At 43.2% G+C, this 16,821-nt stretch overlaps 1 protein-coding gene across 5 annotated transcripts in view; it reads right to left on the minus strand.

The window, feature by feature from the left end:
- Positions 1-16,821, minus strand: part of tmem245 (transmembrane protein 245) — a 152,869-nt gene that overhangs the window by 86,480 nt on the left and 49,568 nt on the right. For 4 of the 5 annotated variants that reach the window (XR_013889059.1, XR_013889058.1, XM_080208623.1 and 1 more), the window contains 2 exons: positions 10,553-10,722; positions 8,782-8,805 (listed from right to left, as the gene is read on the minus strand). Coding sequence is in view for 3 of the 5 variants with exons in the window: in XM_080208623.1 (XP_080064749.1) it covers positions 8,782-8,805; positions 10,553-10,722 (194 nt within the window). In the remaining 2 variants the exon portion in view is untranslated. The remainder of the gene's footprint in view (positions 1-8,781; positions 8,806-10,552; positions 10,723-16,821) is intronic. The other variant, XM_080208614.1, reaches the window with a different exon arrangement.

Below are 16,821 nucleotides of genomic sequence, written 5' to 3' on the forward strand. Positions count from 1 at the left end.
CGCTTGTCCGGCATACAGATGACATGACCTGCTCACCAGGTCTGTGCTCTCATCAGCAGTGTGTGGACTGATGGTAGACTTGCTCTAGAGAGAACTTCAATGTCTGGTACTTTGTCTTACCATCTCATGCATAATATTCTGCGAAGACAGGTCATGTGGAAACGATTGAGCTGTCTTGCATGCCTTCGATACACAGTCCACGTTTCACAGACATACAGGAGGGTAGTGAGTACCACGGCGCTGTAGACCTTCAATTGTGTTACTGGGCCGATTGCTCGACAGTCCCACACAGTGGAGCGGAGTCTACTGAAAGCAGAACTTGCCTTTGTTATTCTGCAGTTAACTTGTGTATCAATAGTCACTGCTCGGGAACTGGTGCTGTCAAGATAAGTGAACTTGTCCAATGCCTGTATTTTCTGCCCTTTGATTGTGATTAGGGGTTCTGTGTACGGTGCATGACTTCGGTCTTTTTAACGTTGATGCTGAGTCCAAAGTTGTCACAAAATTTGTCAATGCTGACTTGCATCTGATTCTGAGCCAGCATACAGGGCGCAGTCATCGGCAAAAAGGAAGTCTTTCAGAATAGTCTCCTTCACTTTGAAGTCTCCTTAGGTTGAAGAGCTTCCCATCCACTCTGTACTTGATTCCACCAACACTGTCCTGGAGGGCATCATTCAGCATGGCAGTAAACACCATGCTTAACAGTGTGGGTGGGAACACACAGCCCTGTCTGATGCCATTGGTGACTGGGAATGCCTTAGAGGATTGTCTGTCGTCCAGTACTCTGGCCATCATGGAACTGGTGTACCAACGCTGAAGACTTTCACAAGGTCAACAAAAGTTGTGTAGAGCTCACGATTCTGCTCCTGACACTTCTTCTGACGTTGGCATGCGGCAAAAATCATGTCAACAGTCCTGTGACCTTTGCGGAAGCCACACTGTGACTCTACAGGCAAGCCCAGCTCCAAACGAGTGACCATACGATTTAGCAGGACTCTTGCGAAGATTTTTCCGGCGATGGAGAGCAGCGAGATTCCTCAGTGGTTGTTGCATACTTGCCAATTGCCCTTCCTCTTGTAGAGGTGTACGCGACATGTTCCCCCACTAGAGGTACTACCCCTCCCTGACACCCCATATACCTCGACCTGCTAGAAGTAAGAACATAAGAACATAAGAAATAGGAGCAGGAGTAGGCCATCTAGCCCTTCGAGCCTGCCCCGCCATTCAATAAGATCATGGCTGATCTGTCGTGGCTCAGTTCCACTTTCCCGCCCTCTCCCCATAACTCTTAATCCCCTCTCTTATCAAGAACCCATCAACCCGCTTCTTAAAAATATTTAGCGAGGCAGCCTCCACCACTTCAACGGGCAGAGAATTCCAGAGATTCACCACCCTTTGAGTGAAGAAGTTCCTCCTCAACTCCGTTCTAAACCGCCTCCCCCTTATCTTGAGGCTGTGCCCCCTAGTCCTACTGTCTTTTTTGAGCGGGAAGACTCTCTCCACCTCTATCCTATCCATCCCATTCATCATCTTATACGTCTCAATGAGATCTCCCCTCATTCTTCTAAACTCTAATGAGTACAAGCCTAGTTTATTCAGCCTCTCCTCATAGCTCAATCCCCTCAACTCCGGTATCAGCCTAGTAAACCTCCTCTGCACTCCCTCCAGGGCCAAAATATCCTTGCGCAGGTGCGGCGCCCAAAACTGCACACAGTACTCCAGCTGCGGCCTCACCAATGCCCTATACAGCTGCAGCAAGACCTCCCTACTTTTATATTCAATCCCCCTCGCTATGAAGGCCAGCATTCCATTCGCCTTCCTGACCACCTGCTGCACCTGCAAGCTGGGTTTTTGCGACTCATGCACAAGGACCCCGAGGTCCCTCTGCACCGTCGCCTGCTGCAGTTTTTCGCCACGTAAGTAATAGTCCTTCCTACCATTCTTCCTACCAAAGTGGACCACCTCACACTTGCCAACATTAAATTCCATTTGCCATTTCCTGGCCCATTTGCCCAGCCTATCTAGATCCTTCTGCAGACTCTCCACACCCTCCGCACAATTTGCCTTTCCCCCAATCTTGGTGTCATCAGCAAATTTCGACACCCTGCACTCGGTTCCCTCCTCCAGATCATCTATATAAATGGTAAATAGCTGAGGCCCCAGCACCGACCCCTGGGGCACCCCACTAGTCACCAACCGCCAATCCGAATAGCACCCATTGATCCCCACTCTCTGCCTCCTATTTGACAACCAATCCTCTATCCACGCTAACACCCTACCCCTAACTCCATGTCCCCTGACCTTCTGCAATAACCTCTTGTGAGGTACCTTGTCAAACGCCTTCTGAAAATCCAGAAAGACCACATCCACCGGCTCTCCTCTATCCACTGCCCTAGACACATCCTCATAGTGACATACATTTATACACATGAACCTGTTCTTTGTAAAAAGGAACATGTTCAAATCTTGCACCATTGTTAAAATTACTCTGGATCTGGATCCTGAGGTTCATTGCCTTCTTCATTGCCTGCTTCATGCTTCCTCAGCTAGAGTCAACTTGCCAACCAATCAGCACCCTTTTTTCTTGTAGTATTAACTGTTCTGATGACTTGAAATTTGGCATTCTTGTGTTTGTCCTGATGACAGCAAGATGAAAAGCTTCAGCAAAATGTCTCATGTTTGAGCAATATTCAAATTCTCTACTATCAAATGATTGATAGGTTAACAGTTATATAGTTTATCTTTCTGTCCCATCTTGAACAGAGGTGTTACATTGGTTACCCTCACTCTCATGGCAGAATCTGTAATCCAAGAATTTTCAAAAATAATAGCCCATCCTCTGCGTCTCGTGTCTGAATTCTTTCAATACCCTAAGATGCATGCCATTAAGACCTCCATTAATTATATGCCATCAACAAAGCAAGGCATTCTCAACCAAACAAAACTGAAACCTTACACTCATCCATCAGTGATGAAAATGCATGGTTAGGCATGCAGCTTGTTAAAACAAAGAAATTAGCATTTTGATTAATAGCCCACTGTACATTCATACTTTATATGTAACAAGCTTTTTATTTCTTCTACTACCTACATTATTAACTACAAAGTTACGCCTCAGATTATGCAAGCATTTATTGCCAAATAGTTCAAGTTAAGTCTTTGGGTATTTATATAGCAGGCCGGGAGAGATCAATGGAGGCTATTTAGCGGAGTCCCCACTGGGAGCCACGTCCTCCACGCGTCTCCAGGGCCTAGATTTTTGGTGTCATCAGCTCTGTGCCAGAAATTAGTGTGGAATCGATTTAAATATTAAAATTCTCATTTCTCTATCATTAGCGGGCCCAGGACTGAAGACTCTGGGCCCGCTAAACTCTCCCTGCCCCGCCAGGAGTGGTTCACCTCAGCAGGGTTTATAACAGCTCTCTGCTAACAGGGAGCTGGCAGCCCAATCCCACTGGAGTGAAGGGAGACCATGGAGGCCATCTCCCCTCCCCCCCCAGGAAGTCAGGGTAAGGGGAATGCCCCCTCAACTTTACCAGCCTGGCCTCTTGGCACTGCCCACCAAGCATCAGGCAGTGGCAAGGAATGGGGCCAAAATGAAACAGACTGGGGGAGGGGAGGAAAACAGAGAGAGAGAGAGCACGAGAGAAAAAAAAGGTCCCACTACCACTCTGCAGTTGGTATCATGGTCAGAGGGAGGGAAAGGGCTGATTGGGGTGGGCTGGGAAGAATGGGGCTGGCAGGGGACATTGGAAGATATCTGAGAGGCCAGCAAAGTGGCATTTTGGGGCTGGCCAGCAATTGGGAGGCTGGCACTAGAACATAGAACATAGAAAAACTACAGTACAAACAGGCCCTTCGGCCTACAAGTTGTGCCGATCATATCTCTACCTACTAGGCTTACCTATAACCCTTAATCCTACTAAGTCCAATGTACTCATCCAGAAGTCTCTTAAAAGACCCTATCGAATCCGCCTCCACCACCACCACCGGCAGCTGATTCCATGCACCCGCCACCCTCTGAATGAAAAACTTAACCCCTGACATCTCCTCTGTACCTACTCCCCTAAACCTGTTTCCTCTTGTGGCAGCCATTTCAGCCCTGGGAAAAAGCCTGAGAATCCACCCGATCAATATCTCTCACCATCTTGTACACCTCTATCAGGTCATCTCTCATCCTTCATCTCTCCAGAGAGAAAAGACCTTCCTCATGAGGCATGCCACCCAATCCAGGCAACATCCTTGTAAGTCTCCTCTGCATGCTTTCAATGGCTTCCACATCCTTCCTGTAATGAGGCCACCAAAACTGAGCACAGTACTCCAAGTGGGGTCTGACCACAGTCTTACACAGCTGCAGCATTATCTCCCGACTCCTAAACTCAATTCCTCGATTGATGAAGGCCAGTACACCATACGCCTTCTTAACCACGTCCGCTACCTGCGGAGCCTATTTGAGAGTCCTATGAACCCGGACCCCAAAATCCTTCTGATCTTCCACACTGCTAAGAGTCTTACCCTTAATATATATTCCTTCATCTCATTTGACCTGCCAAAATGAACCACCACACACTTATCTGGATTGAATTCCATCTGCCACTTTGCCGCCCAGTCTTGCATCCTATCTATGTCACGCTGCAACTTCTGACATCCCTCCAAACTATCCACAACACCTCCAACCTTCATGTCATCGGCAAACTTACCAACCCATTCCTCCACTTCCTCATCCAGGTCATTTATAAAAATCACACACAGCAAGGGTCCCAGAACAGATCCCTGGGGCACTCCACTGGTGACTGACCTTCATGCAGTGAAAGATCCATCTACAACCACTCTCTGCCTTCTGCGGGCAAGCTAGTTCTGGATCTACAAAGCAATGTACCCTTGGATTCCATGCCCCCTAAGTCTTGCATGGAAGACATTATCAAACGCCTTGCTGAAGTAGTTTATATGGACATCTACCGGTCTTCCTTTGTCAATGTGTTTAGTCACATCTTCAAAAAACTGAACAGGCTTGTAAGGCATGATCTGCCTTTGACAAAGTCGTGCTGACTACTTTTGATCATACTATACTTCTCTAAATGTTCATAAATCCTGTCTCTCAGGATCTTCTCCATCAACTTACCAACCACTGAGGTTAGACTCACTGGTCGATAATTTCCTGGGCTATCTCTACTCCCTTTCTCGAATATAGGAACCATACCCACAATCCTCCAATCGTCCGGAACCTCTCCCATCTCCATCGATGATGCAAAGATTATTGCCAGAGGCTCTGCAATCTCTCCCCTCTCCTCCCACAGTAACCTGGGATACATCCCATCTAGTCCTGGCAACTTATCTATCTTGATGCTATTCAAAAGCTCCAACACATCCTCTTTCTTAATGTCCACATACTCAAGCTTTTCAGTCCACCGCAAGCCTGCACTACAACCACCAAGATGCTTTTCCACCGTGAATACCAAAGTAAAGTATTCATTAAGCACCTCTGCTATTTCTACCGGCTCTATACAAACTTTCCCACCGTCACATTTTATAGATCCTATTCCTTCACATCTCATTCTTCTGCTCTTCACACACTTGTAGAACGCCTTAGGGTTTTCCTTAATCTTACCTGCCAAGGCCTTCTCATGACCCCTTCTGATTCTCCTAATTTCCTTAAGTTCCTTCCTACAAGCCGTATACTCCTCTAGATCCCTAACATTACCTAGCTCCCTGAACCTTTTGTACACTTTTTTTTTGACTAGATTCATTACAACTTTCGTGTACCACGGTTCCTGTAACCTAACAAAACTTCCCTGTCTCATCGGAATGTTGTCGTGCAGAACACCAGACAAACATTCCTTGAAAATCTGCCACCTTACTTCGATACATTTCTCCGAGAATACCTCCTTTCAATTTATGCCTCTAATTTCCTGCCTGATGTCTTCATATTTCCCCTTACTCCAGATAAACACTTTCCTAGCTTGCCTGATCCTATCCCTCTCCAATGCTAGTGTAAAGGAGATAGAGTTATGATCACTATCCCCAAAATGCTCTCCCACTGAGAGATCTGACACGTGTCCAGGTTCATTACCCAATGCCAGATCAAGTACAGCCTCTCCTTTTGTAGTCTTATCCACATACCGTGTCAGGAAACCCTCCTGAACACACCTAACAAAGTCCTCCCCATCCAAACCCCTTACCCTAGGGATACCCCAATCAATATTTGAGAAATTAAAGTCTCCCATCATGACAACTCTGTTATTACTACATCTCTTCAAGATCTGTTTCCCTATCTGCTCCTCAACATCCCTGTTACTATTGGGCGGCCTATAGAAAACACCCAGTAAAGTTATTGACCCCTTCCTGTTCCGCACTTCCACCCACAGAGACTCCGTAGACAGTCCCTCCACAGCGTCCACCTTCTCTACAGCCGTGACACTATCCCTGATCAACAGTGCCACTCCCCCACCTCTTTTGCCTCCCTCCCCATTCCTCCTGAAACATCTGAAACCCAGCACTTGAAGTATCATGTCCTGTCCCTGAGTCATCCAAGTCTCTGTAATGGCCACCACATCACATTTCCAAGCAGCAATCCATGCTCTAAGCTCATCCACTTTGTTCACAACACTCCTAGCATTAAAATAGACACACAGACACTGTTATGGAAGATTAGTGCATGCACAGTGGCATGCTTAGCACTATGCTGCCAGCCTCTCTAGCGGGAACAGGCCCTATACCAAATTTTCAGAGTCAATCTCTGCAAGGCACACTCTGATGCACAGAGTGTGGGACATTCATTTTGGAAATCCTGCTTAAAAAAAAGAGGGAGTTACTCCGGTCTTTACGTGAATTCAGCACTTAGAATTTTTTGGAACAATCTTGGGCAAGATTTCTATTGATAAGCTACTAATAGGACTAGGAACACAGGAAAAGGGGCAGAGCACTCAACTTTTTAATCCTGTTCCACCATTCAGCGAGTTCACAGCTGATCTGTAACTCAGTTCTATTTAACCACTGTTACCCCATATCCCTACCTAGTATCTTCAACATCTTTAATACATAAACACAAAATAACACTACTAAATTACTCATCATTCATATCAGAACCTGTTCCCCAATATAACCATCAGTAAAGCATGTTTTTTGTAACTGCAACTAACAATTGCTTTGTAAGGAGCATTCATGGCATTAAAAGGAGGATTTTCAGGATACATTTTTAAAAATACTCAAAAATAAATTGCACCATTGTCAGTATGGACCTACAGTTCCAACTTCCATCATACTGCTTTCTACCTTCAAATAGACAGTGACAAACACAAGCCAATTATTGCATCAGCTTCCACACCTGCTCAAAAATGAATTAAACAAATTATGGAATGGAAAATTTGGAGATGCTGATTATATACAAAAAGTACCTGTCTACCTAGGAAATAATAGCTATTTTAATTGCTGTCTATTCCAATTCAACTTTTTTAAAAATACAATTGTATGTAGTTTTAGTTCTTGTGAGAGGGGGAAAGAGACAAGTAAAGGAGGATTTTTATTCATCCGAAAACATTTTATCCATGTATCTTATGGTTCATTTAATAAAATTGTTCTTTATTGTCCATATTGAAGATCTTCAATTTTCAAGTTTTTTTTGTTCACCAAGACTTCTAATGTTTAGATAGAGAACTTGGGATAGTCATGTCACTGAGATAGCCATGATAGTCAAGTGCAATTAAATTAGCCAGACAAATCTGTGTCTATCCTATGTCAAAATCAGGTAATGGTAAGGCAGTATTTGTAACAAAGCAAATAAACAAATTTGCTGACAAGGTGTTCTGAATGTACAATAAAAAAAGGTCCCTCCCACCATACCCCCTTCACATTCCACTCCATGGGATAGATATAAATTTATAATATTTTTTCACTACACATACAACAGTTTTTATTTTTTTCTTAAATAGCACAAGTTTCTTTATGCACATTCACAGTCTCAGTATCATTAACAAAACAAACCAAACCGACACCATTTTGGGCTGCTAGAATGCAAGGAACAAATGTGAACTAACAGTCCAAAAAGTTATTCAAATTCATGCACTTCAACAATGCAGGCAGAAAACAAAATCAAAATTGGCATAAGCTGTAGAAGTTCAAAATTATCAAACCAATTTGCTTAGCAAGACAACTGTTATTCCCCTTCAACTAAATCATTGACTCAGGATTACGTTCAAATATATAGGCAGCTGATAAACTAAAACATTACTTCAGGGGCACAGCAGTGAGATTTTATGAATTTATGGCAAGTCTGCAGCTACCAGTTAGTGAGTTGCAATTAGTTATGTTAATATGCCTTGCTTGGCAGCAACAGACCTTTTTATCTAATATAAAGCGATTTAAAAGTCTTAAAGAATCAGATCTTAAACATTTATCCCAATTTTCAAGCAATGTGCAAAATAGAATATTGGAAACTTAACAGAGCACAAGCAGAACACTTTTAAATGGTTACGCACGATAATAGGAAAAATATATGAACACAAGTGTGCCAATCATACAAATTTCAAAATAATTCAGGGTATTAATACTTTATCTTAAAATTTGTTACTATTTTCAATATTTTCTGATGGAAATGCATACATTTAAATCTGACTTCCCACAGTTGAAATACATTTCTTTTAAGTATACTCAGAAATCTTGCTGCAAAGACTGAAAAATGAGTTAAGTCCAATAAATTTTGAAGACTACACAATCCATGCTTAAATCAGTGAACACAAATTGAAGCAGCAAGTGTTGGATCTAAAATATCAACCTGCTAATTACCTGCTTATTAAGCCAATGCCACAGCTTTTGGAAAAAGACAAGAATTGGAGAGTTACTAAAATAAAAAAATTCACATAAGGTAACAAAGGTAGTTTAGGTTAAAAGCCAAAGCAGGTGTAACCTATTCCTACCGCACCAAGGTCACTGCTATTTTTGAGGTAATAATTAGAGAAGAGAGTTTTGCCTGAGGATCAGAAATAATATAACATTTCAAACTCAAATAGGATTAGGAATAACCTGGGGAAACTACAAACCAGTGAACTTAATATCTGCTTTGTATAAAGTTTTCAGAAGCATCTCACAGGGCAAATATGAAATATGTGGATAAAAACATTATAAATGCTACATGGCAAAGCAAGGTCTGGAAGTTCTTAACCAACCTAACAGTCACATAATATGGTGTAGGTATTACTTGTCTATAAATTTGTCTAAAATGGGCTCAGAGAAAAAGCAAGAAAATGCCAAGGGATGGAAAGCTTTAGGAACCACAGACCCAGGTCAACTGTTCCTCCGAAGTATGCTACATTTACTGTATGTCATAAAGCTGTGGCATAATTAAGTCAATTTGGACTTGTGCGAAAGAGATTTGACCTAACAAATTCAAGAAAGCTCAAAGACACACCTTTTTGACATTGGAAATTCTGTTACATGATGCATTTAGATTTCAGCAAAGCTTCTGATACTATGTCACACAAGCAGAACAACATTGAATAGAAGGCAAGCTTCTGAGATGCACTGAAAAGAATTCTGACTATCATCAATCTGGAATGTTACCTCTCTTTTCACAGATGCTGCCTGATGTGCTGAGTATTTCTAGCATTTTCCGTTCTTATTGCTATTACTGTTAAGGATTAGTCAAAGATTTGGGAACCTAGATGGACACAAAAATGTTAATGGAATGGATATGAGACAACGTGGAGTGAGCAAAATGAATACAGGGCAACTGCATTGATTTGGAAAGTGACTGATGAATAGCAAATAGCATTTAATGTGGATAAATACAAGGTGGTGGGATTACAAAAGGAAAAATATTGATAATAAAGCCTAAACGGTTCAAAGCTACAGGACACAAAACAACAGAAAGGCTCAGGGAAAATGGTAGTCAGCAATTAGAGCACAAATCTCACAGATGAAGAATTTGTACGATGTACAGGTTTGGCCTAATATTAGGGGCTGTATTACAGTAAGAATATCCAGATTATAGAGGTCATTCAGAAAAGAGCAATTAAGGATGTCCGTAGCTGACAGCATCCAGGCTGTGCGTAGAGTTAAAGATCAAAAAGGTATTTACCTTAGAGCAAGAGGAGGACACTATTCAGGAGTTTAATAGAGGGAAGGTGCACAATTAGTTTAAATTGAACTACTTCATAAAGTAGTGAACTTGTGGATGGGCTATAGATAGGAAAGATTTGAGACAGATAAATCTTTGAGGCAGTGATGAAAAAAAGGCATTAGTTTTTGGGACCAGCCCCTTGAATGCAGAACATTTCCCTTCCTAACACTCCTGAATATTCAAGTTAACATTACACAAATAATAAAAATATATTTTAATATTCAATATGATTACAAATTGGACAATATCTGGTGAAGTGATAAATCAACTCATTAATGAATTCCGTGTCCCTCTGTAGAGGCATTGGACACGCTGGAAAGAGAAATCAGTAGTAAATATTTAACAAGAGCTCATTAATGTTACATGTATAAATGTTATATACATTATGTTAAACATATGAAATGGTTTAGTTCAAAGATTATGATCTATAAAACATACCTTGCTGTCAGCTTTTACAATAATTCTTCCAAGTCCTCGGATTGGTCGAGGAGCCAGAGCATCCTGTCTTTCTTTAACAAAAGTCGATAGAATCTTCCAATAGTTACTTATATATCTCTCTGCAAAGTTCATTAATCCAAAACGTAGGACCAATTTCTTAAGCCCCCAAACTGTTACCAAACAAAAAAAGATTTAAGAATACTTCATAAAAATATAAACATTAAACAGCCAAAAAATTCTGCACCTTAACCACAACTTGCATTTTATAGCATCATAGAAAAACATCCCAAGACATTTCACAGATACATTAATAGGCACAATTAGATGCATAGCCAAAGAGGAAATTATTGGAAGAGATGCAAAAAATGTGGATGAAGAGGTGACGTGCCTGAGGGGCAAGTTGAGAATCATGGAGTTTCAGCAGAGAATTCAAAGCAAAAATCTTAAATGGAAAGGCATACCAACCAATGGGCAAAGGGATAAGGTCTGAGTTAAAGACTCAAGCAAGAGGAACACAGAGTTCTGAAGGACTGCATAATAAACATAGGAGGGGTCCAGTTAGTTGGTAGAGGGATAGAGCTGGATATCAGCATACATGTGGAACCTGACTGCTTAACTCTGAATGAGGTTTCTAAAGGGCAGCATACTGATGAGACAGATGAAAAGCTGAAATGTATATCCTTTGCAGATTGCCAGAGGTAATGGTTTGAGAATGGTAAAAAAAAAAGCAAATCTTTGCTCAGCTTTACCAAGCGCAATAACATTTATCTGGACAATAGAGAAGAGGTATAGGAAGACGGTTGTGTGGTCAATTATGGTAAAGGCTGAGGCAAGTCAATGTGGTTAATCACAGAGAATACCAAGCAACTTTGATTCAAGCCATTTCAGTGCTATGATAAAGATGGAAAAATTATTGCAATGATTCAAACATGAACAGGAGAATGGATACAAATTTGGAAAACAACAATACATTGTTCAAAGATTTAAAGACAAAATGGAAGTTGGAGATAGGATAAAAAGACAAAATGCTGGCAACGCTGATAAAAGATCAACAACCTTAAATGTTAACCCTCCCTTCTTGCCTGCGCACATGTCACCTGATCTGTTGCATACTTTGGGAATCTTTTGTTTCTAGAGTCTCAGCATCTTCAATAATTTGGGTTTTCAAGATGATGTTAAAGGCTTGTTAGCATGGGAACCGGAAGGGAAGAAGAGTGGTCAGTGTTTTATTGGGTCAAATGAGCAAGAAGCAAGATGAGCTCAGAGAAGACATGGGAGATGGGGAAGAAAATTGTGGGTTGGGAACTAGGGTGGAGGAACTCTTGAGAAGTGTTTGGATCGATAAACAGAGGAACTGTGGTAGGAGGTGCACGAGATAAGATGCAACTGAAGGGTGGTCTTAATTTTAATGAGAAAGAGGTGGAGCAGTTCCTCTTACTGGCTGTTGGTGATCAAAATAGAGGGGGCAGGTGTATTGGTGATGTAGTAGATGGGGGCAAGGTTACTGTTTGTGGTTTATGGTGCTGGATGGTAACTTTGTTGTTGGATTATGTCAGGACACATTAGATTTCTTGCTCTGGAAGAGGTATTGCTGGAAGCAATGGTCTTTTCTTCAAAGCTCCTCATCATGTAACTATATACAAGGTAACATAACTTCAGGAGATAGCTACAATTTTTCCTCAGTAATTGTCATCAATATGACAGCGCCTTAAACAAATGCTCAGCAGATATTATCAGAGTTAATCCTTTAATCTACACCACTCCAAGTTTTTAATTCCCATAACTGTTATACACAGAACCCTCTGTTCCTCCCTCTCTCTGCTTTTAAAGGGAGTTTCCTTGGTGGTTTCTCCTGTCTCCCTGAATGAGGTAAAAAGTCTGACAACACCAGTCTGACCACATCATCCCTGAATGAGTGCAGAGTTCCTTTTATCATAATGAAGGTTCTTTTTGCTCCAATTCATTCTGTGAGGGCTGTCATTTCTTGTTTCTCTCATTTGTGGTTCTGTGGGTGTGACAGAGGATCAGGGTATGAAACCCATTCTGCTAATGGTTTCCTGTACACAAAAAACAAAGCACTCCTGTTCCTTCGGATTATGCCTGTTTGCATTTGAAACAGATACAGTTCTGGTTGTTTTAACTTCTCTATACTGTACCTTCTCACTGCTAGTCTTTGATGCACACCATCTCTCCCCTTTCAAGAGTGGGAAGGTTGTGAGCTTGACTTGCTTTGCTGCTTTCTTCCTGGTCTGGCCGTGGTCATCCAACATAACATTTGGTCCTAACTTACGGGGAAGGAAAAGCAGTTGGATTCCAAGCTCAGCCCATCAAAAGTTCACATGGGACAAAACAGTTCTGTAGGCCTAATAAAGTATATTTTTCCTGAACAGATTTTTTATGGTACATAGACTTCATACAACCGCTTGATTGGACTGATTGCGTGGTGGCAAACTCCGAATATCGACAAGTCTATGCAATGCTGCTAGGGATCGGAAACTAGGTTGGCACAGTGGTTAGCACTGCTGCCTCACAGCGGTAGAGACCCGGGTCTGATTCCCAGCTTGGATCACTGTCTGTGTGGAGTTTGCACATTTTCCCCATGTCTGCATAGGTTTGCTTCATATGCTCCAGTTTCCTCCCACAGTCTAAAGATGTGCGAGTTAGGCTGATAGGTCATGCTAAACTCACCTGCGTTTCAGGGGGGATTAGTAGGGTAAATATGTGGGGTTACAGGGATAGGAGGATTGTTGTGGATGCAGGCTCAATGGTCTGAATAGCCTCCTTTTGTACTGGAGGGACTATGATTCCATAAACAATCATTGGCAAATTGTTGCCTATTGTCAAAGATGACAATTTATGGGATGCTATATCTGGAAAACATCTGCTTCCAAGAGGTTATGAAAGCTGCAGAGGCGAGCCGTGTAGATTTTGCACCTTTGTCCAGCAAGAATATTTGTCCATTACTACGAGAAGTGCTTTCCATGTGAATTCTATAAGGTCGATACCAATACATGCCCAAAGTATGCATGGAGGTGGTAAAAAGGAGAGTATAAATGACTCTTTCGACTCCTGTCTGTGAATGGCACAGGTGATGCAATTAGAGACCATGGCACCTAGAGCTATAGTAAGCTCAGGCAGGCTGAATTGGGGCAGTGTAGGGCTTCAGCCCTCTCTGGCGAGGTGGTTCTGCTGGCGTATCCAATTAGCACATTAATGAGTACTGTAGGCTCTGCAAGCTGGCCCAAGAGGTTTCCCATGCATTCTGGAGCCAACTAAGTCCAGGGCCTTGGGCATTTTTAGGGAAGCAGGTTTAGTTGAGCAGGTGGGTAGGAAAATGGGGGTACAGTCTCAGGGGGCGGGGGAGGGGGTTGCTTACCCATAATCTACAAAGCACCCCACCCCTAAAGTAGCTTCCCCCCATTTGAAATAGTTTTTTGCCCACGACTGCCTGACTGCTCAAATCAATCCTTTTATGGTGTACGCAGCATATTATCAGGGTGAATCAACTTGTTAACAAAATAAAATGATGATGGCTGATTGTAATCTCAAGTCCACATTCCTACCTATCCCCAATAACCTTTTATGCCTTTGAATATTTTTTGGGCAGAGCTGGGTAGATTCTTGATCGTAAATAGTCTCACAACATCAGGTGAAAGTCCAACGAGTTTATTTGATAGTAAGCCCACAAGCTTTCGGAAATCGGTGTTCCTTCGTCAGGTGTGTGGAAGGTTCTGATCAGAGAAGGGCATATAATGTCACACACAGTTTACAGAATACTGATTAGAATGCAAGTCTTTACAGCTAACCTGATATTCAAGTCTTAAAGATTGCAGGCAATGTGAGTGGAGGCTGCTGCCCTCAACTGGACACGTGTGCCCAAGCCATCAGGAGGTGCGTCAACACCAGATTCATCAACCGCACTCACAAGACAGCCCCGAGCATCACCCAAGCACAATGCAATGCCATCCATGCTCTCAAGACCAATCGCAACATTGTCATCAAACCAGCAGACAAAGGAGGGGCCACTGTCATCCTGAACAGAACGGATTACTGCAAAGAAGTTTACCGACAACTAAACAGTGAGGAACACTGCAGACAGTTACCCACAGATCCGACCAAACAACACACCCATCAACTCAACACTCTGCTCAAGACCTTTGACCCGGACCTTCAGAGCACCCTCCGTGCTCTCATCCCACGTACTCCCCATGTTCGATATCTCTACTGCCTCCCAAAGATACACAAGGCAAACACACCCAGCCGTCCCATCGTATCGGGCAATGGGACCCTGTGTGAGAACCTCTCCGGCTACGTCGAGGGCATCCTGAAACCCATTGTACAAAGAACGCCCAGCTTTTGTCACGACACTCTGGATTTCCTACGGAAACTCGGCACACATGGAGCAGTTGAACCAGGGACACTCTTCGTCACAACAGATGTCTCAGCACTCTATACTAACATCCCCCACAACGATGGCATTGCTGCAACTGCCTCAGTACTCAACGCTGACAACTACCAGTTTCCAGATGCAATTTTACAACTCATCTGCTTCATCCTGGACCACAATGTCTTCACCTTCAACAACCAGTTTTTCATCCAGACACACGGAACAACTATGGGGAACAAATTCGTACCTCAATATGCCAACATCTTCACGCACAGGTCGAGAACAAGACTTCTTCACCACATGGGACCTTCAACTGATGCTATACAGTAGATACATCAATGACATTTTTTTCCTTTGGACTCATGGTGAACAATCACTGAAGCAACTATATGATGACATCAACAAGTTCCATCCCACCATCAGACACACCACGGACTATTCTCCAGAAATTGGTGGCATTCTTGGACACATGCATCTTCATCAAGGACTGTCACCTCAGCGCCTCACCGTACCGCAAGCCTACAGATAACCTCACAATGCTCCACTTCTCCAGCTTCTACGCTAAACATGTTAAAGAAGCCATCCCCTACGGGCAAGCCCTCCACATACACAGGATCTGCTTAGATGTGGAGGACTGCGACAGACACCTCCAGACACTGAAAGATGCCCTCATAAGAACAGGATATGGCGCTCAACTCATCGATCGACAGTCCCGATGCGCCAGAGCAAAAAACCGCATCAACCTCCTCAGAAGACGAACACGGGACACGGTGGACAGAGTACCCTTCGTCGTCCAGTACTTCCCCAGAGCGGAGAAGCTACGATATCTTTTCCGGAGTCTTCAACACATCATTGATAAAGGCAAACATCTCGCTAGGGCCATCCCCACACACCCACTTCTTGCCTTCAGACAGCCGCACAACCTCAAACAGACCATTGTTCGCAACAAACAACCCAGCCTTCAGGAGAACAGTGACCACAACACCACACAACCCTGCCACAGCAACCTCTGCAAGACATGCCGGATCATCGACATGAATGACATTATCTCACGTGAGAACACTATCCACAAGGTACACGGCACATACTCTTGCAACTTGGCCAACGTTACCTACCAAATATGCTGCAGGAAAGGATGTCCCGAAGCATGGTACATTGGGGAGACCATGCAGACACAATGACAACGGATGAACGAACATCACTTGACAATCACCAGGCAAGACTGTTCCCTTCCTGTTGGTGAACACTTCAGCAGTCACAGGCATTTGGTCTCTGATCTTTGGGTAACCATTCTCCAAGGCGGCCTTCACGACACACGACAGCGCAGAGCCGCTGAGCAGAGGCTGATAGCCAAGTTCCGCACACGAGGATGGCCTCAACTGGGATCCTGGGTTCATGTCGCGCTATCTGTAACCCCCATGACTTGCCTGGGCTTGTAGAATCTCACTTACTGTCCTGTCTGGAGGCAATACACATCTCTTTAACCTATGCTAATGTTATCTCCGCTCACATTGCCTGCATTTTTAAGACTTGAATAGCAGGTTAGCTGTAAAGACTTACATTCTAATCAGTATTCTGTAAACTGTGCGTGACTTTATGTGCCCTTCTCTGATCAGAACCTTCCACACACCTGACAAAGGAACACCATTTCTGAAAGCTTGTGGGATTACTATCAAATAAACTGGTTGGACTTTAACTTGGTGTTGTGAGACATCTTACTGTGTTTACCCCAGTCCAATGCCAGCATCTCTACATCACGACTACCATAGATAAGAACATAAGAAATAGGAGGAGTAGGCCATCTAGCCCTTCGAGCCTGCCCCGCCATTCAATAAGATCATGGCTGATCTGTCGTGGCTCAGTTCCACATTCCCGCCCTCTT

Source organism: Carcharhinus amblyrhynchos, chromosome 2 (genome assembly GCF_965287045.1).
Source record: "Carcharhinus amblyrhynchos chromosome 2, sCarAmb.v2.hapA, whole genome shotgun sequence".
NCBI classification, from domain to species: Eukaryota; Metazoa; Chordata; class Chondrichthyes; order Carcharhiniformes; family Carcharhinidae; genus Carcharhinus; species Carcharhinus amblyrhynchos.